The sequence below is a fragment of the Athene cunicularia genome (assembly GCF_003259725.1).
Source record: "Athene cunicularia isolate RWA chromosome 5 unlocalized genomic scaffold, athCun1 chr5_part3, whole genome shotgun sequence".
Lineage (NCBI taxonomy): Eukaryota > Metazoa > Chordata > Aves > Strigiformes > Strigidae > Athene > Athene cunicularia.
In genome coordinates, this window is record NW_020799103.1 from 6,459,088 (window position 1) to 6,484,775 (window position 25,688).

The 25,688-nt window shown below is 36.5% G+C and overlaps 1 protein-coding gene across 1 annotated transcript in view; it reads right to left on the reverse strand.

Moving 5' to 3' along the window:
• Nucleotides 1-14,276: 14,276 nt before the first annotated feature.
• The window catches only part of SLC17A6 (solute carrier family 17 member 6), a gene marked incomplete at its 5' end in the record, with an annotated part of 32,258 nt that continues 20,846 nt past the window's right edge, over nt 14,277-25,688 (reverse strand). The window contains 8 exons of the mRNA XM_026850687.1: nt 14,277-16,401; nt 16,756-16,883; nt 18,342-18,452; nt 18,983-19,115; nt 21,259-21,408; nt 23,811-23,953; nt 24,795-24,881; nt 24,983-25,070. Coding sequence (XP_026706488.1) covers nt 16,069-16,401; nt 16,756-16,883; nt 18,342-18,452; nt 18,983-19,115; nt 21,259-21,408; nt 23,811-23,953; nt 24,795-24,881; nt 24,983-25,070 — 1,173 coding nt within the window. The remainder of the gene's footprint in view (nt 16,402-16,755; nt 16,884-18,341; nt 18,453-18,982; nt 19,116-21,258; nt 21,409-23,810; nt 23,954-24,794; nt 24,882-24,982; nt 25,071-25,688) is intronic.

The window sequence follows — 25,688 nt, forward strand, 5'->3', positions numbered from 1 at the left end:
GGACGATAGTGCATATCTCTTCCTAGACTGTCCATGTAGTAAAATTACATGGCTAATTGTTACTGATATTTGTCAAGTTATGTTCCTGAATAGCAAACACTACAGCAGAAAAATTAAGATTTGGTAACAGTGCATGCTTTGGGTAAATATGCAAATAATTTATGAACAAAAGAAACAAAATTGGTCTAAAGATTTTCCTCTCCATGTAAATAATGTACTGCCTAATTATAATGCATAATATTCATAACATTTTCTTTATGATTATGGTTCCTAATATTTTCTAAATATTGTTAAATGCTATTTCAAGTATATCATGTGTATAATGACTGTGTAATCTGTATACTGTAAAAAAGTGTTGTAAATATAAAAGCATAGCTATGTGGTGCCAACCTGCAAGATACGCTTTAGAGACACATGTCTCAAGCTAATAACCTTTCACCTCTCCCCATTTCATCTGCACTTTGGCCTCTAATCTGCCTCCACTGGGACTACTATTCGTATTCCAAACCACGGCGCAGCTGTCAGAAAAGTCCCATTATTATCATTTTATTTTTAAAAAGGCAACTCGCCTTAAAACATGCCAAGTATTTTTCAATTCTCACGTGAAGGGGGTGATGAGTAGCAGACACATGGTTTGAAGGGACTTCTTTTGTAAGGAATCCTTAGTTATCCCTTGCGGCTCCAGTGACTAATCCCTTCCCTTCCAAATGCTGGATTTGTCAGCAGAGCATATGACCGGGGGGAGGGGGAGGAAGTCACGCGTGCGCACTTATTTTTGGTGGTGCAGATGAAAAATTAGGTTGCTATGGATTTGAAAGACCTTTTTATGCCAGAGTCCTGACAGCAAGATTTTGAAATGGAGAAAAGGGAGAAAGATTTGGTTTAATAAGCTTTTAAGATACAGTAGGAACATGTGCTTGGAGAGAATACAAGTGAAACTCAACACATTTGCCATATTTTATGTTGAATTGTGTTTAAAATTTTAGGTCAGGCAATTATTTCTCTTCATACCAATGTAGTCTACCTGAAAATCTTGAAAGGAAGTAAGCTTGCTGAAAGGAAAATCATAATAGTTGTCATGTCAAGCTCCTGTCCTTAGTGTATATGATTCTATATCTAATCAACTTGACATGGAGTGGGTAGACTGGCAGCTTCCAGGAATTAGAAATGAAGGATGAGACACTTGTCAGAAGTATGCAGAAGTAGGAGTAGCTAGAAGTATGCAACTACACTTTGAGAACTTGACCTTTGGCACATCATGTTGGCAGCACTTTTTTTTTCTGTTCTCTAACATAGTAGCCACACTACTGGCTTTTGTATGCTCAAAAAAATGTAGCTAATGGCATTTTTCTCTTTAAAACTAGCTGTTTAGGGAAACAGATATTACTAGCTAGAGGACGGAGACAACTCAGAAATACCGAAGACAGATAGATGACATAATTCATGACTCTAGCATTTCATTCTTTATGTAAATAGAGAACATCTTCAAACTGTATACTTCACCGCTAGATTGGCAGCTTTGAGATAAAAAAAATGTTTTCATATTGTCAGTTACTATTTATTTTATATTCAGTATTTTTCTCAGTATTTGGATGCCAAAATGTTCTTTGTCAGCTGTACAGTATGTACAGTTTTCCCCCTTTGCTCAGAACCATTCATAATTCACTGTCTGGATTTGACTAACTATATTTCTCATGAATTTACAAATAAGTGAAATTTCTTATACTCTAGTGGCTCCTTGTGGAGTTGCCTTTTTTAGACTGAACTCCTGCACGAGTCACTGTTTGTTGAAGGGTTTTTTCCTATGTTTGCTTTAATGTACATACAGATTTTGATTCTTAAGTAAATAGCTATGAAAAATAACCCAGATGTTTGAAGACAGAAGTCGTCTATAAAGTACTTCAGGAGTTTCATTATATTTGCTTTCAAACTTTTTTTTTTTCTTGGAATTTTGCCTGACTATTTTTCAGTGTGTGTTAACTCATAAAAAATGCATATAATGAAGTCTTCCAAAATTTAAATGGCAGATGTATGGGGGATGCTCTTACTCTTATTGAACTGGCCTGAATCATCTGAAGACAGTAGAGCAACTCTACCAAAGCTGAACAACTCTCTCTCTGCAACCCTGTTGCTATGTTACTGTCAACATATCCCATCCACTTCTGTCCATTTCTGCAATACTCATGACAGAATGGAAACATTATTTCAGAGTAAGAAGCAAACCTTCCAGAAATTGATAATTACTTACTTAATCAATTAAATCAATATGCAGTTCTTTAAACTTTGAAATCTTTGAATGTATGCTTTCAAATATTTGGGCTTCAGAGCAGATATACAATCTCTGTATTGGTCCACTGGAATTTAGCAAAAAGATGCACCACTTCATCTTACTCCAATCCACAAGTATTTATCTGCATGTGCTGAAATGCTCATGGAGAATCCCTGTGAAAAAGATTCCCTGGGTGATGTAGACCATTATGTCCCCTCTTATCAACTTCATGAAAGAACAGGCAAGTGGGTAGATGAGGTACAACAGTTTTGCTATCCAAATGGTCCTCTGGACTAAGGAATAAAATGAAATTGAGATTACAGACTGAGATTGATAATTGCAGTTTGCAGGTTTGGGCTGGGCTGATGGAGAGTGAGGCAAGGAGCACAGGCTGGGGACTGGACACTACTGTTCTCTTGATTGATGACTAATTCATTACACGGAAAAGAGTTTCTATAGATGAATAAAAGTGACTTTTACATTAGTTGAAAAATGTGTGGTGACTAAAACAGAGGATTGCTATCAAATTACTGGCAAAAGAAGATGATACTTATTTAAGACTGTTGAATGTCCCCCCTTTTTTCTTATTCCCAAACTTCTAGACTGAAACTAAATAAGTTATTAAACAAACCAGACAAAACTTCTCATAGATATTAAATAACTGTATTTCTTTTTTTCTGGGAGGATAGTGTGAGATGATACAGTCTGATTATGGTCAGATGACACATCGGATGGCAATAGAGCATCTGTAGATATGGAAGATATGGTAGGAGATAATAAACTTAGATAGTTTTATTTATCACCAAAATCAGGATTAAAACCTCTCAAATTAGTGCCTTGTAGATTAGTTATAATTTTCTTTTTTTGATCTAGTTCTCTACCTGAGCATGCAGTCAAGACCCTTTTATATTACATGGGTGCTGAGGAAACATGGATCAATATCTGGAACACTAGGACACTGTAGTAATGAGTATTACTGAAGAGTAAACAAGGAAATTAATCACTCTGTCTTCAAATCAGCATTTAAATGGGGTGATAACATTGAACAAGGAGGAGAAAACAACATATTCAATAGCTCCTCATTAGTTTATGTTATTCGGCTGTGTACTGAGTGACACAGAGGTCTCATGGAAAAACACGTTAGGTCATCGTTCATTGTTTCAAAATATATGTAGAAAAGGAGCAAATTAGGGTTGTACATGCAAATTTTAATTCTGTTGTCTCCTAACTGTTAATTCTTTTCTTTGCAATCTTTATTCACACAGACATATCTATATACATATAAACATACACTGTAGCAACCAGAATTTTTAGCAAGTGTATGTTGCACATGCTCAGTTTGTGGTCTGAGCATCACCTGGAGGTAGTAGAAGACAGAAGGAATTACCAGGAGGGCTTGTTCTTCTGTCTGTGGATTTAAAACTGCTTTTAAGAGAAAAAGCAGAGATAATTTTCTGATTTTCCCTTTTTTTATGGTATGATGTATCTATCAATACTGAGTAGTGAGGTAATTGTGGATGTTAATGCAAAGTCATAATGTGAGTTTAATTAGCATTAATACAGTTTAAAAAGTAACAAATATAAACAAAATAGAACTGTTATTTCATGTAGAACGTGTTCACTTCTTCTGTTTAATATATAGATTATGTCACATTATATGTCATATCAGAGTGGAGGTTCATCTAAAATATGTTGCCTTTAAAAACAATATGAAAATTAATTAGTAAGAGAGGATCCTGTTGAAAGATGACACTTTGTAAAGTCTGGTTTTGCTTACCCAGAAGCGTGGCACCATTACGGGTTACTCAAAACCTGAGAGCAAATCCTAATGGTAAAGGGTCACATGAAATTTGTGCTGGCAGCACAGGCAATCAGGCTCCTGATTTTAAACTGTGTATGGCCAAAGCTCTTCTTTGAACCTGTTGTTTCTCACGGCAAAGGGAAGCAAGGAGCACTGCTGCGGCAGCGCTGCCCGCTCGGCGAACAGCCACACGCTCTCAGGGGGAGCCTCCCGCGCAGCTCCAGCTTTGCTGCCGTAGGATAGTAAATGTCATATCCCAGGCTCAGAGAGGTGGGCAAGGAGAAAGGAAAAGGAGAAAGACATTATCAGTGTATAATCATATGTTAAACTACTATTTTACTAGTATAAAATGTCAGATTTTTTTTTTTTCATTTTTACTATATTTTCTTAGTAAAACATTTTATCTGCTGCAAATCAAATATGAGCATATAGCTAAATTTAACCGAAGCCCTGCTTTCCATCAAAGTTGTTACTGACAATCTCTGTCCTTTCTATGGATATCGAATAAGAACAATGTCTGCAAACCAAAATGTTCATTCACAAATACCTTATTAGGAATATAATGCTGATTAAATTAAATTAAATTTGTTTTTCTGTATATTGTATACAAGATAATAAGCGCTTTAGAGATTAACTGTAAACCTGTTCTAATTAGTGCCCAAAACCAGATCAATAATTCATCTGTATATATCTTCCTGTACTTTGCTAGTAGTCGCAAATTAAATTAATGGCCACACACAACAAATGAAATTACAGACTCCAGCATATTTCCCCAGGAGATCAACACCGTTTCACTACAGAGGACAGTCTCTGTGGGTCCTACGCTGTTTATTCAGGCACCAGCAGCAAAGTCACACTTAGCAGGACATCAAGCTTCAAGCTACTCTTATAAACACTTTTTGTCCATATAAACTCTAACATATGGACATTAAAAACATTTTTTAAAAAAACTTTAACTCCTAATAAAAATTACATAGGTCTCTTATACTGGAAGTGATTGAGGTTTCCCAAAAGTATTTGAATACATAACATGTCTATACACTGTTATTGAGACAAATAACTTTCAAACATCAACAATGCAATTTTTCTAATTGATTTTACTGTCTTTTCTGATGTTTGGTTTTGCAGCCTATTTTGATGCTGACCTTTAAATCTCCCCCCTTAGTCAGCTGGAGGATTCTTTTTTGTCTCATTCTTTCTCACACATTCTTTTTTCTGTATGCCTTTTTGATTATTTTTATGAGATTATTCCAGGATGAATCAGATAACTTGTGATTTCATTGCAGAAGAAGACAAAGTTGCTTGAAATGAAAGAAACAAGAAAGGGAAGAGTAATCCCCGTTAATGATTAAGGCATGCTAACAGCATGTTGCTGTTAATCTACTTATACATGATCCACTATTTCATTTTATATTATAATTGAAAGTGATAGATTCACAAGGTTAAATGAATCCATATCAAAAGAGAAAATAAGAATTACCAGCAACACTTCCAGGCTCACTTATTAGTCAAACAGGTTGTTGTTTTTTTTTTTCCTGATGACATAATGCCTTTAGGTTGTTTCATTCTTTATTTTATGGGATTGTCTTTCTGGTGTGATTTACCATTGTCACTACTGACAGAAGCTTAGGTGTGCATTAAGGTATATTACCTAATTGGTGCTGGAATCAGAACATCTGGAACATCTGCCCTTTGGGTGCTGTGGTAGGTGGACACAGATGCATCGCTCAGTGACCAGGAGCCTTCCCCAGTTCTACTCTGCGTCACAAAGACATCATTTCTCCTTGCTTCAAATACTCTTACCAATTCATGCTAAATAAACAGAAGAGATCAGGAGATTACAGAAGATCAAATCAGTGACAGAAGGATTCAAGCATTTGCCTGGAATATGAGAGGCTTACATTCGAGGCTCTGGTTCACTGCAGCAGCAGCTATAGCCCAGGACTATAATACTTAGGAGGTGATCCGCTTTTGTTAGAAAGTCCTGTGAAAATAGGGCTTTTATTCTGACAGAGAGCTGACAAATGCCAGGAGCTTTGAATTTAAGGAAAATATAGGTAGGGCTTTCTCTCTGTTTTAGTTCTTTCTTTCCATTAAATGGGAATATAGACTGAAATCTAGGGAGAGGCAGATAGTCTCCTACCTAGTGGTGGCTGTCCCAGAACAGAATTTCAGTGCTTGCAGTGTGGCTGTTCCATAGCACAGTGTTTAGTTATGGGGGCAACAGTGGCGATTTTAAGAAACTTGATTTATCTTCCTTGTATTGAAGTCAGTGTCTTCAAAATGCATTGCCTCCATAGGGAGCAGAACTGGGTATTGTGATAGAAAATATGGCCCAATTCTCTAAAGTTTCATGGTCTGGACATTAAAGTATCAGTTAGGGAATAGATCTTAAATGAGTGTCAGTAGTTAAATGCTAAATAGTGTTAGTATTCCAACACCACAACAATGATTTCAATTTGTGTGTTTTCTGCTGAGTAGTTCTTGTGTCCTCTCACATCAAATTAATGCACAAGAACAAATAAACCACTGATGGCCCAAAGGTTTTTATTCTAAATAAAACACAGAGTATTTGCATTTATTAATATAAACAGTAAATGATGGTTGCAATAAGGATGGCATTGTATGAACAAGTGTCTATGCTAATCAAGATATTCTAAGAAAAGTAATTTAACTAGGAATGTTTTTTAAATATATACCCTTTCTTTTTCCTCATATGAAACACAGACACACACATACACACACAAAAAGTCCTTTGGAATAACTGACCTAAATAGGTGATTCTGGCTTCTTAGATTTTCATTTCTGTCTCATTCATTACTGAATGTGTTCAGTATATAGAAATGATTATTTGACTTGACAAGAAAGGTGTATTAATTTATGTAAAAGTCAAATTTTAAGCTTCTCAGCATGAACCAGACCTGAAATAAAGAAAGATAGATCTGGTTTTAAGTAGGTAAGTATAATTGAGATATAAGAGAAATAAATAAATTTTAAAATTATATTTCCTGAAACACATATTTTTTTAAAAAATATTTAATGTATTTAATACAATTAATAATGTATTTCATCTTCAGGTTGCTTAAAATTAGCTGAAAAGTTTTTGGAGGGTGTATACATAAATATTATATGAATTACCTCTTATCAGACTTCAGGCTGAGATTATTATGATATTTTTATTATTAAAGGGCATATGTCAACAGTAATAGGGATTCGCATGTTCGTGCAGTGGAGAGTACTAGCTCACAAAGCACAGCCAGTCCACTTCATAGTCCGATCCTAACTATATACCATCACACTGCCAGTCAGGAAATAACTGTGGACCATTGTCTTCAGGACTCCTAAAGCAGACCTAGACGGTCAGTCTTCACCTTACCGTGTTGCCTTCTGATTTTCTGTGTCAGACTTGTACATGCTGACAAACATCTTTTCATACATCACATGGATTTTGGTGCTTCAGTGCAGAAACAGTTTGTGCTTTATTGATCTTATGATCAGACATAACTGCACAGAAGAACACGACTGAGAAAAAAGTTGAGCTTTGGTTGACCTTGTCTTTATCTGATTCAGTTTTAATTCCACAAAGCAGCGTTTAAAAGAAAATAACATTGTAAATTTCCAGATTAAAACTGAAAGCAGTTCTGTTGATTGTTCTGATGTTTACCTCGAAGAAAATAATCACACCCTCCTCACAAACTTATTTAGTTCATGGCCATCTATGACAATTATCCAGTGTTGACACATTTAATTGATTACACAAGATTAATTCTAATTAATTGGCAATCTTCCAATTTTAACAATGCTAACCTTTGTTTATGAAATGCTTTCTTATCTAGTTCATTTTATGCCAAGCATATTTTTTTCTATTTTTTTAACATCTGTTTTTGATGTAATAGTTAGTGGCCTTTCTCTTTGATTTGCTGACCTTCCCAGATGCTACAGAAATGTGGAGACAAGTAAATAAGTCATTAAGTCTATCATACATGTATCTGGATTCTTCTAGATAAGACCCCTTGTATCATACAGAATATTTTTGATTTTTTTTAAATTTTTTCCTCTCTCTGGATCCTTGGACATCTAGCCATCCACTCACATCATCTGAACACTAATTTAAACCAGACACGGTTTGTGTGCACCTTAACACATTTTTACAGTGCATGCGCTGTTCATCTGCATGGCATGGAAATAGTAAGTCCAACATTTCCTCTTATCATTTTTACTGTGTATGTCCTACTTAATTAGTTCAGATTTTTCAGTAAGTGTGATGCACAGGAAGCTTGAAAACCCTGGCAGGAGGAGTACAACCATTTGAATAAGTGAAAGAAACTCCATTCAAGGAAAGCTCTTTTTCATATTTCTTTTTTAAGAGAGAACAGAGATCTGAAAAAGTACATTCTGATTTTAAGCTCCCTTAAACTGGGGAATATCATCAAGCTATTCATACATCTAGAAATATAAACCTTAATTATATCAGTTTATCTAAGTACTAAATACTAAGTTCCTGCTACGGGCGATATAAGTAATAGATTATTCTACATTTCTGACCTGGAAAATGAAATAGTGGAAGTGTCAAGATAAGCAATACAACACCAAGTGTTTCCTGCCAATATTTCAATCCAGTTTTACAGACCTTAGTTAAGATGCTGTTCTGAAGTTCCCTCCAGCTATCAGGTGTGAAGATCTTCTCAAAGAGAGTAAAACCAACCAAACTTCTAATGTATGAATTAAAATTTTTGTTACTTGTTGCTGATGTTTATTGTAGACTGTAATAGTTTTGAGAGATTTATGTAAGTGCTATTTGAACTTGCTGAGGATACATTAGGATTTTTATTGGGTCAAAAGAGATAAAATCTTTCTGTGTGCACTAAGATTTCTCTCCTATTCCTGCTCCGAATATCTGTATACTATGTGCATATATATGTACATATTGTATGTATGTGTATGTATATACAAATCCAGCACATGTGGTTCATGTTAAATTTTAAGTGTTTTACAATTGGATTAATTTTAATAACCATCTTTTTTGTGGATGGCTGCTATCTCTCATATAAGATATGTTTACCGTTTGAAATAAAATTCTTCCTGTTGCTGGTTAAGTTAACCAGTTTAATCTGTTAGTTTGATAATGACATGCAAAATCTCTGTTTTCTGAGAGGAAAGCAGTAGAGGAAGTAAATTTACACCTGTATAAATTACATATTGAGTGTTCAAGGTGTCACAGTCAGAGTAGATGTCAACGAATTCATACTGCTTAGTATGAACTGGGATCTTGATAAACCAAATATAGCTGTACTGTTTGCCCATGTCAAATGTACATCTCATTCACTGTTCTCTGTGAACAGAACCTGCCATTTGATCCTCAGGGTACGAGAAACACCTCGTCATCAACTCCTTGTCAGTCGTACAAGGTTGTGTTACTCTATAATGCCTTGATCGCCAGTTTTGCAAACTATCCGTTTTAACTGCTGACTCTTCATGCAAAGCTCAAGAACATCATTTGCTTGCATACTTTTATGAGCAGACACTATGCCATCGTACAGCAGTGCCCAGCCAGAGGTAGTGTAAAGATAAATCAGTTTTGGAAAGCTCATTAAAGTGCAGGCAAATGCTGATCATCTCCAGCAGAAGGGCTGAGGATAGTAATCGCAGCTTCCTGTACACAATGAAGAAAGCCTGCAGTTGGTGCAAGGATAAAAACTCGATTCAGTTCCTTCAAGACACACTGATGAATGAAACATAGCTCTCCTGGAAAAGGGAACGGGTACCATGAGCATATCCATGATGGCAGAATACCTCTGTGAGAGAGACAGACTTGAAGTAGCAATCCAAACCCTACTACTAATGAAGCAGAATGTTCTGGTATCTAACAGGTTAAATCTCCTGCCCGACACACCAGTATGTTTCATTGTATTTTAAGAAAATAATGATGGAATCATTAGACGTGGTTCTGCTTCTTCAGAGACTGACAAAAATGCTTCATTTCAGGATTCTGAATTGACCATATATGAAGTTTCCTTGGACTGTCACCGGCGCAACAAGGAAAGTGTCCAATGGGGAGCAGGAGGAGTAGGAAGGGCAGCTCATTAGGGACATGAGCCATGAGCCAAGGGTAACCCAGGTGCTGGCTATGCCATTATGGACCAGGGTGCAGCGTGGGCAGCGCAGGATGTTAACTCCACTGATGGTCTCAGAGACAGCAAGGAATGAATCAGGTCCACGGTCCATCCAGAGAGCCCTCTCAGGAGCAACAGGAGGTGGGCCAGAACAGGGCTGGAGACAAGAACACATAGATCCAACTTCTACTCGGGAGACAGACCAGAGACAGGGAATCTCAGCCCTGAGCTGAAATGGGGCTCCTGGGTCATGGATGGGGGTGCAAGTCAGAGTTCTAGGGCAGGATGCTCAAGACAATGAAGGGCTACAAGTGCCTCATGGCCCTGACACAAAAATGTGTTACAAGCTATGTTAAATGACAAGGTAGGGTGCAGCCAGAGCGTGGTAATCTGCTTCTGAGCCAACTTTTGATTGTATCTTAGACTCAGGATAGGGTGGACCAGTTATTTAGGACTTCATATTCAGTTTTTTCTTCTCACTACTGCCGTGAGCAAAGTGGGGAAATTTGACAGCTGTTCTGTAAGCTTTTCCTTAAACTTCCTACAATATTTTCTGTAATTCTAATTTAGCCTTATATCTTATGTTTGACATTGCATCTGCATTTCATACTTATTCTTTACTTACTTTCTTACAGATAAGAGCCTGCCAAAGGTTGGACGGTTGCTCAAAATCGTATTTTGTATTGTTTTCTAATGCCACACCCATGGCATCTGAGAGAACGCAGCTTCACCTAAAGCAAGGATTATATGTATCTAATGTTAAAAGCCTTTACCAAAGAGGCATTTGCCAACAATCATTTAGTAACATTAATTCTCAAACATGGAAGATGATACTGTCTAAACACTTGACCTCAGTATAAGTACACAGACTTCAGTAGTTCTGCTTATCTAAATATATAATACATTTCATTCTTTGCCATGCTTTGTCTTACAACAGAGTGAAAAAGTGTTAAGCAAAGCTAGAATAGCAACATCAGGCACATTAGCTGGATCAGAGAGGATATACATAGACATCAAATTAAAATATCTTACTGTAGTTTTAGGTCCTTTGGTTATTTGCTCTTAAATCTCCCAGTGCAATGAAAATTATTCAAGCAAAAAACACAGGCAAATAAGTACAAAAGCAGCTGCTGTTAAGTAGTTAATCTAGACTTAGATTAATTTTAGCCTTCAAACTCCTTCACAGCTTATCCTGAAAGGAACAAAACATTTCATCTTTCAGAGGCAGCATCTAAGACTGTGATGTTATCTTTCTAGCAGTACGGCTTTGAACTGTGACATTTATTCTGACTTCCACATTCATTCCTATTCCTAGCTTCATGCTGAAAGAGGACTCCATTCATATTTGCAGATATTCTTTTGTCACTGTTATTCAACCTTTACCTTGAGTCTTTCTTTTCCCCCATAGAAAAGTGTTTTTATGAAATCTGGTCCATTGAATTTCATGATCACTTCTGAAAGCAAAGAGCACTTTATGATAGCTTTATCTCTGCAAGAAAGGTATGTGTTAATAGAAGGGAACTGACCAATGCAGATTCCAATATTTAAAGAATTGTCACGGGTTGAAATGTACTATCTGTATGAAATCATTTGAGGACATGGCATAGTTTAAACCTGTCCAGCAGCCAAACACCACACAGCTGCTCGCTCACCCTCCCCTGCCCCAGGGAGTGGGGAAGAGAATTGGAGGAGTAAAGGTAAGAAGACTCACAGGTTGAGATAAAAACAGTTTCATAATTGAAGTAAAATAAATTAAAATAATAATAAGAACAACAGTAATAATAGAATATGCAAATGAGTAATGCACAGTGTGATTGCTCACCACCAACTGACCAATGCCCAGCTCACTCTCAGCTAGGGATCCTAGAGGAGAGAAAATCCCAAAACTGTGATCCTGGATGAGAGAGGGCCCCTGCTTCCCAGCCCACCCTCCTCTATATACTGAGCATGACGTTACATGATACGGAGTGTTCCAATCACCAGTTTGGGTTTGGTGCTCTGGCTGTGCCCTCTCCCAGCTTCTTGTGCACCTGCACATGGACAGAACAAGGGAAGGGGAAGAGTCCTTGATTTTATAGCAACAACTAAAATCGTCAGTATATTGTCAACATTCTTCTCATACCAAATCCCATACTGAATCCAAAACACAGCACTATTCTAGCTACTAAGAAGAAAAGATAGCTCTAGTTTTTCAACCCAGCTGAAACCAGGACAGGACATAAAGGTGAACATTAGAGGTGATATTCTAGCCCATCTAAACTCAAAGCTCTTCTAATTATTTTAATGGAGTCTGGATTCTGCCCCTTCCTTTTATTTGCTGTTCTTTACTGAAAAGATAAGTGATAAATAAAAATGTGAGTAAAAATTCTTTTCCTTTTTTTCAACATAGTAGTTGATCTACTGAGTACTAGATAGGGGAACAAAACAGAGATAGGTGACAGCACAAAACAATCAAGTGGCTGTCAACACGGTCTGATTGATAACAGGGATGAGTTTGAGCTGCTAAGAGTTGCAGAAGAGGAACACTGCGCCTTACAAGTGCAACACCTCCGCAGACCTGGTCTTTACATCTGCGCACAGAAGAGAAATCTCTGGGCAGAAGGGGCACAGTTCAGAAGAGGCTGAAGAGATATATTTTAACAGCGCTACTTCATATAAATGAAGTAGCAAGGCAGAAACATAAACTTCTTTATGGAGAAGAAATATAGTTTAGGTGAAGGGTCAAGCCCTCTCAACTCCCCTTTTCCTTGAAACAGATCCAGCTGTTGCTGCTTGTCTTCATTTAATCATCCTTTGCAAGAACCCAATTATTTTCTCCATTTCCCCTTCTTCTTTCTCAGCCACGTTCCTGATGATTGGTTCCTGTATTTTTCTGTGAATGGGTGTCTGTGAAGAAGTAAAAATCTTAAAACCTGTCATGCTAGTCTTCCTTCCCAGAAGAACGGATTCCTCTGCACCGCCATTTAAAAAGGCAGTAACAGAGTCAAAGCAGAAGCAGAGAGCTGGAAAGACAATATGAAGAATCTTCAAGCAGTGTAGCATTTATAGGCAAATGTTGAGTTCCCACTGAGCTGTGCATGGCTGAACAGTGCAGTGTCTAATGCCTGGATTAAAATCTCTCTTTTATTCTAAGTAATTATAAAGTGTCAAGCTAAGAAGAAAAAAAAAAAAGCCTATACTTAATGAAATTATTGAAACAATTCCAAAAGATAGAGAACATCTAAGATTAGACCAAAAACTAAGAATTGATTTTAATTTTGTTAATTCGTTTTCATTTTCTGAGCTGTCCACTTGCTCCGGTAAATACAACAGTACTTTTACAGCCCCTATTTATCCCACTTTTGACTCTTTCAAGAATTTTCCATGGCAACGTCACACCAGTCCATCAGAACAATTGGTAGTAACTTTGTGTGTTACTTGACTCAGCATCTTATGACAACTAGCCTATCAGCTGAGAAACGCTGGGCCCATTACTGTTCTGTCTAGCGTTTTGCAGCCTTTTGTTCAGTTTGGTGTTTCTGCATTCTTCTACTTTGTGCAAGAAAACTACTGAAGACTAAAAATTTTGCTAGAAAAATACTTTTAATCTATGATGTCTTGAATTTACTGATTTCTGTAGGGTCTATCTACAGGTGGATGGACCGTAACATTATGTTTCACTTAAGGAGTCTTGTTGCAGGAACAATAAAGGAAACAAATTCCAGGAACAGCAATCTGTGGTGATTTTCATTTTCTTTAGAGAATGCTGATCCATGCCCGTTTTTTAGCTAACACAGATTAGTCTGTCTTTCCCAGTTGCACTGCATTGGCTGGCACACTGATCCTCCTACTCCTTTCTCTTCCACGCCTACTCCAGCCATCCTTCTGAGAGGAGGAATAACAATCTAGAGTTAGGTTCCTCTCCCACCACACACCTGTGCATGGTCAGAGGAGAGAGCAGACAGTGCAAGATGCTGGGTATCCAGCAGAGCTCCCAGCTGGGTCATAAGATATTGTCTCCATGTCAATAGCAGAATTTGTTCTGCAGTGACTAGAATTTTGGTAAACTATATTAAGGCACATCTAAAAAAATGACAAGAAACTACAGTTGTCCTTTTTTTTATATAAAAGGATAAATAGAGCATTTTATTAACACTTTTTGCAGCAACAAAAGTGACACGGTCCACATCTTTTTCATTAAACACAGCAAAAGCTATGGTCACATTTTACATCACTTTGAGGCACAAAGCAAAATACTTTTTTCTTAAGGTCAAGGTATGATTTGCATTAAAAAAAAGGAGAAGAAACAATCCTCAAGTTGTATATTGCGGTAGCAGGGTTTCCAATCACTAGCACAATACAATGAACAGACCAAGAATCCAGAATGGATTATTACATACAATAATAATCATTTGATTGAATTAAGAAATGGATCATAGTTGTCATTTTAGAGTATTAAGAAGTGGTCTGGTGTTGCTAACTTCAGTTGGTTCAGTTTGGTTTACTCCCAACAACCCCAAATATATACAACAAGCTAAATGAAGGTTAATATATAGTCTAGAAGATTATGCACTTCATAATGCATTGCACTTATTGCTTGGTACACTAATGTTGCAGTCACTGTTGAGTTATGCTAGAGACAAGCATGATGCTTGTTGGCTTCTTTCAACCCAACACTAGTTATTTACCACTTTGGTTTATTGTGAGTTTATATGGTACTCATATTCAGTGTCCATTATTATTAGGTTTAATCGAAAGACAAATACATTTTTTTTTTATTTCAGGGATTTCTAAAATAGCAACATTTTCTATAATTACAGTATCTTCAATAAACTTATATCTATGTATACAACTGTGGCACGGTGTGTAAAAATATGAAAGCTATTAAGGGAAGAATAAGGGTTAAATTATTCTCTGTTTCTTCTATTGGCTTCAAAATATTCTGCAAAAGAAATACATCCTTTTTCTTAGGGCTACTTGTACATAGTAAATTTCTCTTTGGAATTTTGTAAAATACTATATATTTTTCTAGGTTATATTGGTTTTTTTCTCTCTCTAAAGACACCAGTACAAAGTTGGAATATACTGCAAAGAATGGAATAATAAAGCTTGTTTTTTTGATAAAGGGACTTGACAGTCTGCAGGAAAAGTCAGACTTAATATATATATTTTTTATATTAGTTGATAAATGCAGGGAAGAACATGACAATGCCTATAATTACATAAGATTCTGTAAAGAATAGAAATAAGAATTTGTGCCCAAACATTCAGTATAAAACTCCTAAATAATTCCTTTATTCATCACAGAGTAGCCTGCAGCATGTAATCACGATAAACATACAATATGCCCTATTTGTTCTTTAGGCTTGATACAATTACCATTAAAGGAACTGGATCAATCCTCTGTAAATATCTAGGACTCAACCTTTCTTCTTTACGAAAGCTCTTGTCTTAGACTACACACACAATTCCTACATTGCACTGAGTAAACGTGTGTATTTAACACAATCTCTTTCAATACAGTGTAACAAATATATAAGTGCATTTTTAATGATCAAGTAATTTTGGCTTTCTAAAAAGAGCATTAGATGTGCCAACTTGGTTGCTTAGTTGTGCTTTAATCCTTAGTTATGAGTTTAGCTCTTGTATACTGTAAGTATCTAATTGCCTCTATAGTTTTGACCAGTAAACCCTTAAAACTCTAATGTTTATAGAACAAATATAACCTAATGAAAGTGATGACATGTCACAACTCATACAGATTGCACTTTGATGTATTTTTTTACAGTAAGACCTTCCTGTTTGATATGTGTTTACATGTTTATACCACATTTTATTTCTGTGTGCAAACAATCACAATGAATTTAATCACAAACACTACAAAATATACCCAATATTTAGGTTTGTTATGAATAATCTCCTTCCTTGTAATTGTATGAGTCTTGTACTTCCTCTTGTACAAATTCCTCTTTTTTCTCCCAACCATTAGGCCAGCCACCATTGACCTGGGTTGTAGCACCATAAGACTTGGTGGTACCATAATTTACATAATTCTGAGTAATGTCCCCTGTCTCTTCAGCAAGTTCATCTTCATGAATAAAGCCACATTTCTCTTCACTTGTCTGTTCAGGGTCTGCCCAGGGTTGTTTCTCTCCCGAAGCAAATATGCCATAGAAGATAACACCCCCGTAATGAACTAAAGCAGCAATGAGGAAGACATACTGCCACTCTTCACGTGTCTGTAAAGGAGAAATTTGCTAAATCAGACTAGTGCATAGACTTAACTCTTCTGAACTGAAAGATTAAAATTAGGGATTGAGGTTGTGATAATCAGCAGAGCTAAAACATTTAAGCGTCCAGTTTCCAATTACTTATATCCATCTTTGAAAAATCACTATTCATTAGCCTATAAAAAGCACTGACGTGGTGAGCATACACTGAAGCATGCTTCACATTGGCAAGTTCCTGGATGCTATGCCCTGGAAGTCCCAGACTCTAATATGGATATCCTGGCAAGTTGTACTATGGGAAGGTCTTGTTCTTGAAACCAACAGTATTAAACGGGAAGATTTGAAAACTGTATTATCATTTACCTTGTTCTTTGTCATTGCTCCGACAATTATAGGGCAAACCATTCCAGACAAGGTCCCGACTCCATTAGAAATCCCCATTAAGATGCTGGCATACCTTGGGGCTATGTCTAAATGGTTGACATTGAATCCTGCAATGCAAAGGTCAGCAAACATTCATACCAAAAGCAGAGCATTACTTCAGTTCTGAAAAGTAATCCTATCACTTGACAATTTTACTATGACAGACTTGGGGCGTTTAATTACTTTTTCTCTAAAAGACTTACAATGTTTAAATATTTGTAGAGAAACTCTGGGTTTTCATTTTCTTCTAAAAATATATTTTAAAAGGATATCAAATGTATTTTCTCCCCAAAATTGTAGGTTTTGGGGTTTTTTTTTTTTTAAATCCTAGTAGTATCTGTGTGGAGTAGAAAACCCAGGAGATATTTAGGCAGGGAGAGCATTCATATTTCTCAGTGTTATTCACAACCATTTCATGCTGTAAATAACATGTCATTTCTTCTTCCAGCTTGTACCACTTTCCTTTCCTATTGTCCACATTTTTTTTTTCTTGTCACACAGACCAGCAGAAGGGAGTTCACAGACCAGCAGAAGGGAGTTCCCTTCTGTTCTTGAGTGGTAAAATGAAAGGAGTAAAAAGACAGTATCTATAAAAGATTTATTAATTATTTTTATAAATATTTGTTTGTTCTCTTGCATTTCCAGCAGCTTAAGTCTGTTGAAACTTATGGAGTAACTATTTAAATAATCTTAGAAAAAACACATGCTTCTCTGAAGCAACAGAACTCATTGTCCCAAAGTAAGCACTTAAGTAAATGAAAACAGAAACCAAATACTTGGATACAGAAAGATAATAAGAGGGAAAAGGCAAGCAGTATGATAGGGATAACTGTTAGAGAAAGTGCTATACACTTTTCAAGTTGTGCAAAACAGGCATGATAACTTGCAGAACACAAGGGATTAAGGACAGATTTGATTAAGAGAAGTTTAGATGTTTGGCACAGAAGAAAAGAGAGCCTGTTTTAGACATAAGGAACCAGCATGGGAGAGGATACTAAGATCACAGTGGGAAAGCAAGGGAAGGCCAGGTGACTTGTGTTTGGGAAGGGCAAAGGCAAAGGGGTGATATATCAGCAGGAAAGGGGGAGAGCTGAATTTTAAATCAGAAAAAAGTTGCTAGTAATTAGGCCCCAGAGTAATAAAAAATTGCAACATTAATAAAGCATTAACTAACATAATAGTGAAAAAAAATAGTAAAAGGCTTATATTTAAACAAATACGTGGAAATTTAGGTATCGTTATATCAGTCCATTTGTGTTATGTTTGATTTCAAGAAAAATCTGTGGTGTACATTAGCACCTCACTGAAAAGAAAGTCTCATTTGCTGCAATGAATGAGTGAAGAATTTGAACAAAAGTAATTAATATAAAAGATGTGATTCTGGCTGTACTTTCCTGTAATTATCATAAATAATGTCATTTGTAATTCTGAGGTTTGTTTAAATTACTATCAATGAATAAAAGCCAAATGAGATGTTCTTTCTGTTAAGATAAAATAATTTACTGATAGCAGTAATATAATCTTACCAGATATGGCGAATCCACTAAAGCCTACAGCAAGCACTAAGAATGAAATAGCCACTCCTTTACTGTGAGAATATCCCACCACGAGAAGGAGAGTTGCTTCCATACCAAAACCTGGGGAAATCATAAAGAAAACCAGGCATCAGATTTCATTCCCTCTCAAATATTGCAAGCCTTAGGATATGGTAATATTTCATAGGAAGACAGAGGCAAAACATTACTTCAGAGTGGAATATATTCAGGTATTTCTTTCATCCCTAAAAACCACGTGTTCTTGCTATCTCAGATATTCCTTAGTTTAGCCTTTGTATGGTAACCTACTGCTAGTTCCTGTCAGCTTTAAGATGAAAAGAAATACTTGTGATTTGGTTAGGTAGTTCCAGCCAGCCCTAATGGGAATATACACTTAACCTGCTTATGAATTGTGCAGCCCTTATCACAGCCAGGATTCAGCTCATGTGACTTTAACCTCAGAAGTCAGGTATGTAATCTCAGGTCTGGGTTTTCTTAGTGCAGAGGGTGTGCAAAAAAATACGCAAAGCATTGCTTCATAATACATGCAGTTTGTTTGTTTATTGTATGCAGCATACTATTGGGACACTGAATCTGTACGAGAAGCTTTTTAATAAAATAGGAAGACTTACCTCCACAGTTCATTATCTTTCTCACAGTAGTGGTTGAAAGAATCTGTCTGCTTCTTAAAAAGTCTGCAATTTGTCCCCCAATAGGAACAATAATTGTCATCACTAAATGCGGCACAGCAGATAAGATACCCACCTAAAATAATAATTAGAATCAGCAGAGTATAAATCATAAGGAAATCTTGTTTCTTCATTTTCTGAAGCATTCAACAACTAATTGTTTCTCTTCAATTTCAGGCTATGTACTAAAAGTAATACTAAAAATCTTGGTTTATTAAATGAAAAGAACTGGTGATCTTGCCATTGTATTTTATGAAGGACAGCCAGAGTTTTTAAGAACCTCTGATGCCATGACACTTTTGTGTTTAGTTTGTTTTCATAGTTTAGATTTAAGCTAATGGGTTTTTTCCCTTCACTCATAGCCCTTCTGCTCTTTCTTTTCAGAAAATTTATGATCAAATGCATTAAACTGAATTGCTACATTTCTTTTGGTGATGTTTTAGGTGTCTCATTGCCCAGCAAACCTAACGTGTCTAGACAGATTCCCTGTGGATCATCCCCGCGTGCACAATGGCCATTTGCCTTTGATTTCTGACCATCCCCCAAGCTTCAAATTTCCCATGGGCAAAAGATATGTCTGAGAAACTCTGTACATAGTGAAAGATAGCATGCTAAATATTGATTGACAGTATTCAGAATGCTGCACATACTAGCAAAGTAAGAAATAGTAATTTGGTGATGACTGCTCCAAGATATAATAATATATTTGAAGCCCATTCCTGCAAAACAGGTACCTGTGAGCATGGCACGCACTGCCACCTGCTATCTCCTGTCACTCCAGACATTTTGGTCTAGTACACGTGGTGTTTTGTTCTGATAAAGAATACTGATTATTATGTATATCTGAAAAAGTGCTTAAGCACAGGGGGTTTTGCATGATTGCTGTCTGAACAGTGCATCAGCTGGTCTGATGTCTGGCTTGAGTTGCATCAGTGTGCAGGGCAGGCAGGCTCCATGAGAACAAAAAGAAAACAAGTTTTCTCTGCTCTTCAATCAAAGTTGTGAAACTCTGTATTTCACTGCAGTTTATGTATGTGTCAGCTATGTTGGGACAGCTAGCTTCATCTTAATAGATGGTTCTCCCAATAAGCCAGATATGAAGTGTGAGGTAACTTGTGGCATTGCCATTGCTGCTTTGAGGTGTTCCTGACTGATAACTATTCATTTATGAGCATCCATATCCACAGCAGGTTAAACGGATTTTGCTGTCATTGTTTACAAAGCTCCACATTTCTTTGAGTGCCCTCTAAGAAAAACCTTCTAGAACAAAATGATCAGATTAATTCTATAGAATATGACCATTCTTATTGCGTGCATAACAGCTGATGTTTCAAGCATAGCAAAGCTTCTTAAAATAACTCCAGCTAAAGATGGAAGCCCATCTTTAAATGCGGGATGGCATTACATATTTTTGACATTACTCCATAATACGGCAACACTTTGGAAGCTACTCATCTGTTGTCACATCGCAATTTAGGGTAGCAATACCTCATGGAACAATATCAACCAAATACAGGGGTCTCAAAAGCACAAGCCCAGGTCACTTTCACAGGAAGGAAATCTGTATTAGTCGAAAGCTCACTATGCACTCTGACGGCTTGTTTGCATGTATCCATATTCACACTATAAGTCTGATTCAAAATTCATATGAATTATGTGGATCATCCCTATGTCTCATATTTTGCCACCATCTCTTTCACTTCCTAAGTGGAAAAGGTAGAGCAGTTCTCAACACATTAAAAGAGGATACAGAAAGGTGATAAATTTTACTATCTTTCCTAAAACTATCTGATCCTGCTTTGTAAAACGCACCTAGAAAAATGGAACCATTTGTCAATGCTCTCTTTACAGCTTCAGTGGGATCCCACATCCCCTGGGGTATCAGGGACAGAACTGTAATGGATCTCTCAATACCTTTCTAATACCATGCATGATCTGGTTTCAAGCACTTTACTGAAGCTCTTTTTGCAATATGGCCCCAAGCAGATCATGACTAAATCTCATCCTGCCTTCACCTTCCCCGATCCAATCCCTCGTCACTGTTACTTCACTTATATGTGCTGGTCGAGAGAACGCTAACTGGAAGGGATAAGATTTAAGACTTGTAAACCCATGATAAAGATGCAGAACAATTTTCTTTCCTCCTCCTAATAATTACCACAAATGTAGCTCTGATATTTGCACAGATAAAATAATAGCTTTACGTTATTTTTACATACCTTGCTTATTTCAAATCCAAACACTTCCTCAAAGTAAGCAGGCTGACTAATAAGCAGCAAGTAAAAAGTCCAGCTTCTACAGAAGTTTGCAACTATTATTGCATAGACTGGCATAGATGTAAAAAATTTTCTCCATGGAGTTTTGTATTTCTGAAACATAGAAAGGGGGACCCAGTCACCATTTCGATAATGATCATCTATCTATCTTGCCTTTTCCTATCTGTTATTTTTACCTATGCTCCAACAAGCTCATATATGCACAGCTTTATGTATCTGAATTACAATGACTTCAGTTACCATAAAGCATCCACATTTGGATGATCAAGATTTAATTTAAAAACATAAGCAAGTAAAAATTACTACAAAATGCAGGAGTGGAGAATCACAGTGATACTTAGCTGTATCACAACACTCATGTACAAGTGCCATTATCTCAATCATGTAAACATGAACATGCTAAGTCCAAACTAATAATATGTCCTTAAAAGACAATGTTGCTGTATCTAAGGCAACAGTCAGATTTTACACTGTAAATACACAATTTCATCAGATTTATTTAAGCATGTATTGTAGCATTTAAATTTTAATCTCAGCATTCTGAATAATTTTATTATCAAGCCCCAGCTGAAACTGCTTGGTCAATACATTGTTTGTTTGTTTTATTGTATTTTTAAAATGAATTGCATAATGAAAAGAAAAAATGACAGATGGACAGAACTACAATCCTGCTGAGTCCCAGCACCTCTCCATGAGCCCAGGGTTCTGCCCATCTGTGTTGATCCAAATACAGGATCCAGACCCAGATGAGGGTTTGAAAATCACTTCAGAAAGGTTTCAGGCTAAATTTACTCTACAGTTGATTTGAATACTGGCTTTTCCTCACAGAAAAACAGCCCATAGGTGGATCTATGCAATACCTTGTATACCTATTAAATTACACTCAAGTGAGAGCTAAGGATATAATGTGACATAATTAAAGAAAAGCCAGACAGAAAAGCTCACTTGATCTTATGGGAAGAATTTCAGCCTGAGTATTTTAGAAGCAACTGAGCTATTGATACAGACTAATCACTTCTAAAAAATGTTTAATTAAAAACCAACAAGAACAAATAGAAGTTATCCAGCCCAAATTAAAATTATATGGGCATCCTTTGAAGTATCTCATTTCATGTCAAACTTTCAACAATGCTTATAGGTATAAGAAACCATGACCACTGCTGAATGCCGTTGAATATCAACCCTGACACTCCCTCAAGAACACCTAAAAATGTCGACTATCAAAGGAATGACTGTAATATTTCCAGTTCCCTATTTAATCTGGATCAAAGTTTTTTTACCAAGAGAAAAAGGGTTTATTCCTGACTTCAGTCAAGAACCAGTGTTCTGACCTATTAAAAAACATAATGAAGAGTGGTAGTGAGGGTTGACTGGGAATGGATGGTGTAAAAATTTGAGCAGATGAAGTGAGATTTAAGGACCAAATTTTTTTTTGCTTTCTTGAGTTAGTAAGCATGATGATAGTTTCTTTAAAGCTTTTCAATAGTTAGAGAAATAGGAAAATTATTATGTAGCATGATAGGATTAAGAGGCTAGAAAATTCTCTGAATTCATAGCTGGGTTTTTAGGAATTCTTGAAAATTAATCCAGTACAGAACTAAATCAGATTATTAGAGGCTTGAGAGCATTCTTATGGCTCTCCTGGCATGCTCTGTTGCAATGTATAGTCTTTCTTGCAAATAAAACATAGAATAGTCAGAATTTGCCTTTTCTCTGATGTTGTGAGGACCTCAAGAGACACTGCAAAGGGCTTTTCTTCTAGTTTACTTTTAAAAAGTGGTAACCTTCCAGAAGGGATTATATAGGAAGGAAATTAACCACCTGAAATCAAGGTACTATGAAAGTCTCAATAAAGCTGCAATTTCAAATGTAACCATAGAGGTAGTTTTATATTTTGGAGTAGAAAAAGAGGTATAAATTCCATGAGTGATCTGCTAGAAGAACTGAAGACTTCATTGTGACCTTTCAGTACTTAAAGGAGGTTTACAAGAAAGATGGTGACAAACTTTTTAGTAGGGCCTGTTTTGATAGGACAAGGGGTAATGGCTTTAAACTAAAAGAAGGTAGATTTAGACTAGATATAAGGAAGATATTTTTTACAATGAAGGTGGTGAAACACTGGAGCAGGTTGCCCAGAGAGGTGGTAGATGCCCCATCCCTGGAAATGTTCAAGGCCAGGTTGGACGGGGCTCTGAGCAACCTGATCGCGGTGAAGATGTCCCTGCTCATTGCAGGGGGATTGGACTAAATGACCTTTAAAAGTCCCTTCCAACCCAAACCATCTATGATTCTATAATTCTCTTCGTGCAGAAACAATATTGACTCAGAAATCTATCAACAGATTTCAGATCTCCCCACCCCCAAAAAAAAGTTCAATTGTGTGAAACATGCTTTTGTCTCTTGAAGACGATGTTTGATTTTTTTTGTTGTTTCTATTTGGGATTTGTGGGTTTTATTACTCACATAGGAAGCAAGCATATGAGTAATATTCTTACTTCCATTGCACCTAGGAGGTTGGCACTCTCTCCAATGCTTTCTTCTATGTATCTCCTTTCTTCATCTGTAATCGTAGGATGCTTTGCAGGACTCTCATATGAAACCAAAAGCCAAAACATGTACCAGACTATACCAAAGCTCCCTTTGAAATGGAAAGAAAGACTTTTAAAAGATACACAGTAAAGAACCAAACATGGAAAAAAATCTGTGAATCATTATAATGAATTTAAATGGCCGTTGTTGCCACTGTTCTTCTACTGAGTCATTCTAACAGACACTTGGTTCCTCCAAATAATATTTGGGCAAAATACATTCAGGGCTGGACCATAGCGAAGACTTCTTTGTTTCATTTAGAGATCTATGTCACTGTGAATAAACAGTCACCGATATTTTAACATTAATTTGTACAATGCAAATCACTGGAACAACTTCCATTTAATTTCACTAGACTGTAAATGAGGTTCCCTTTTGTTGTTTGATTACTACACTAAATTTTTTGTTATCTTCCCCCTAATTCACATTAGTTTTACACTGCAGAATGACCTTCTTTGGAGCATTTTTTTTTTCCATCAGTGTAAGTTAAGGTAGCACAACTAGTCTGAATGAAGTTATGCAAGTCTTCAGATACAAATCAGGACATCCTAGTCAGGGCAGGTACTCTGAACTTACAGTTGTAAAAATGAGAGAGTGACGTTGCGTGATCTGAGATTTGATAGATCTGCATAGCAGTTTGCACTGCTTGTACTAGAAGTGATGAAGGTTTCACCATGAACTAGTTTAGTTTCTTTTTTAGTAATGTTGCTTTCCTACTCTCTCCTTTAAATTCTGTTCTTTCACTCTCCTTTTCTCTAGACTGTATTTTTAGCTTTATGGACCTGCCTCTCCTTTTTTTTTTTTTTTTTTTTTTTTTTTTTTTTTTTATATTTTTAGAAAGGGTAGAGTAAGGTCATACAATATCAAAGTGAGATGAGCAAAATGCATACCATACACATAGAACACCGAAGACCACCCAGTATATTGCACTAGAATTCCAGCTAAAGGCATTGCAATAACAGCTCCTGCATAGGAACCTACAAAATAAGACATACGTGGATGAAAAGGGAATAAAAGTCAGTCTCAGAATACTTTTATGTTAAAAATGAAAGAAAGACAAAAATAGAAAGTTACTTACCACAAAAGGAAGTGGTTGCTAACCTACTTCTTTCTAATGGGGGGGCCCACTTGCTCCAAATACCGTGGCAGGCAGGGTAGGTGACCCCCTGGGGAATGGGTGTGCCACAAGTTAGCTAATGCTCATTAGTCACTCAGTTCATTGTCTTTGCATGATTTACTTTTTTTTTTTAATTGCTACAAAGAAGTTGAGAATGCTTTGCATTTCTATAGCAAAGTCTGAGCACAGCCATAGAAAACCTTCAGTTTCTATTAAGGTTGAAATGAGGTTTGTAAATCACTCCAAATCTTTAAAGAGGTGTTATGAAACAGGTATAAACCACAATTGTTTCCTTTTATTCCCCCTCCCCCTTCCAGGAAACAATTGTGAAGAATTAAAAAGAAATAGTCTTAATGCACAAGTAGCAGAGTCAAAGGAAGGATGAAAACACAGACCCTCTGGGGTCTTTCTAAGGCCGGCCGGAATTCTCGAGCACTCAGTTCTGGTGTTCTAAATTTTTTTAATCTAAAATTTAAATTATAATTTAGGAAATGCAGATTACTGTTCCACTGGTCTAAACCAGAAAATAAGATTAAGAAGAGTTTAAAAATATGAAGAGAGAAGTTTTTCACCATCTTTAACCAACCTACTTGAGCCTTAATGCAAATAATTGAATGATGTTGGTTGCTTTGATTTTAAACCAGTCACTTTTTAGGTTTCTCTTCAA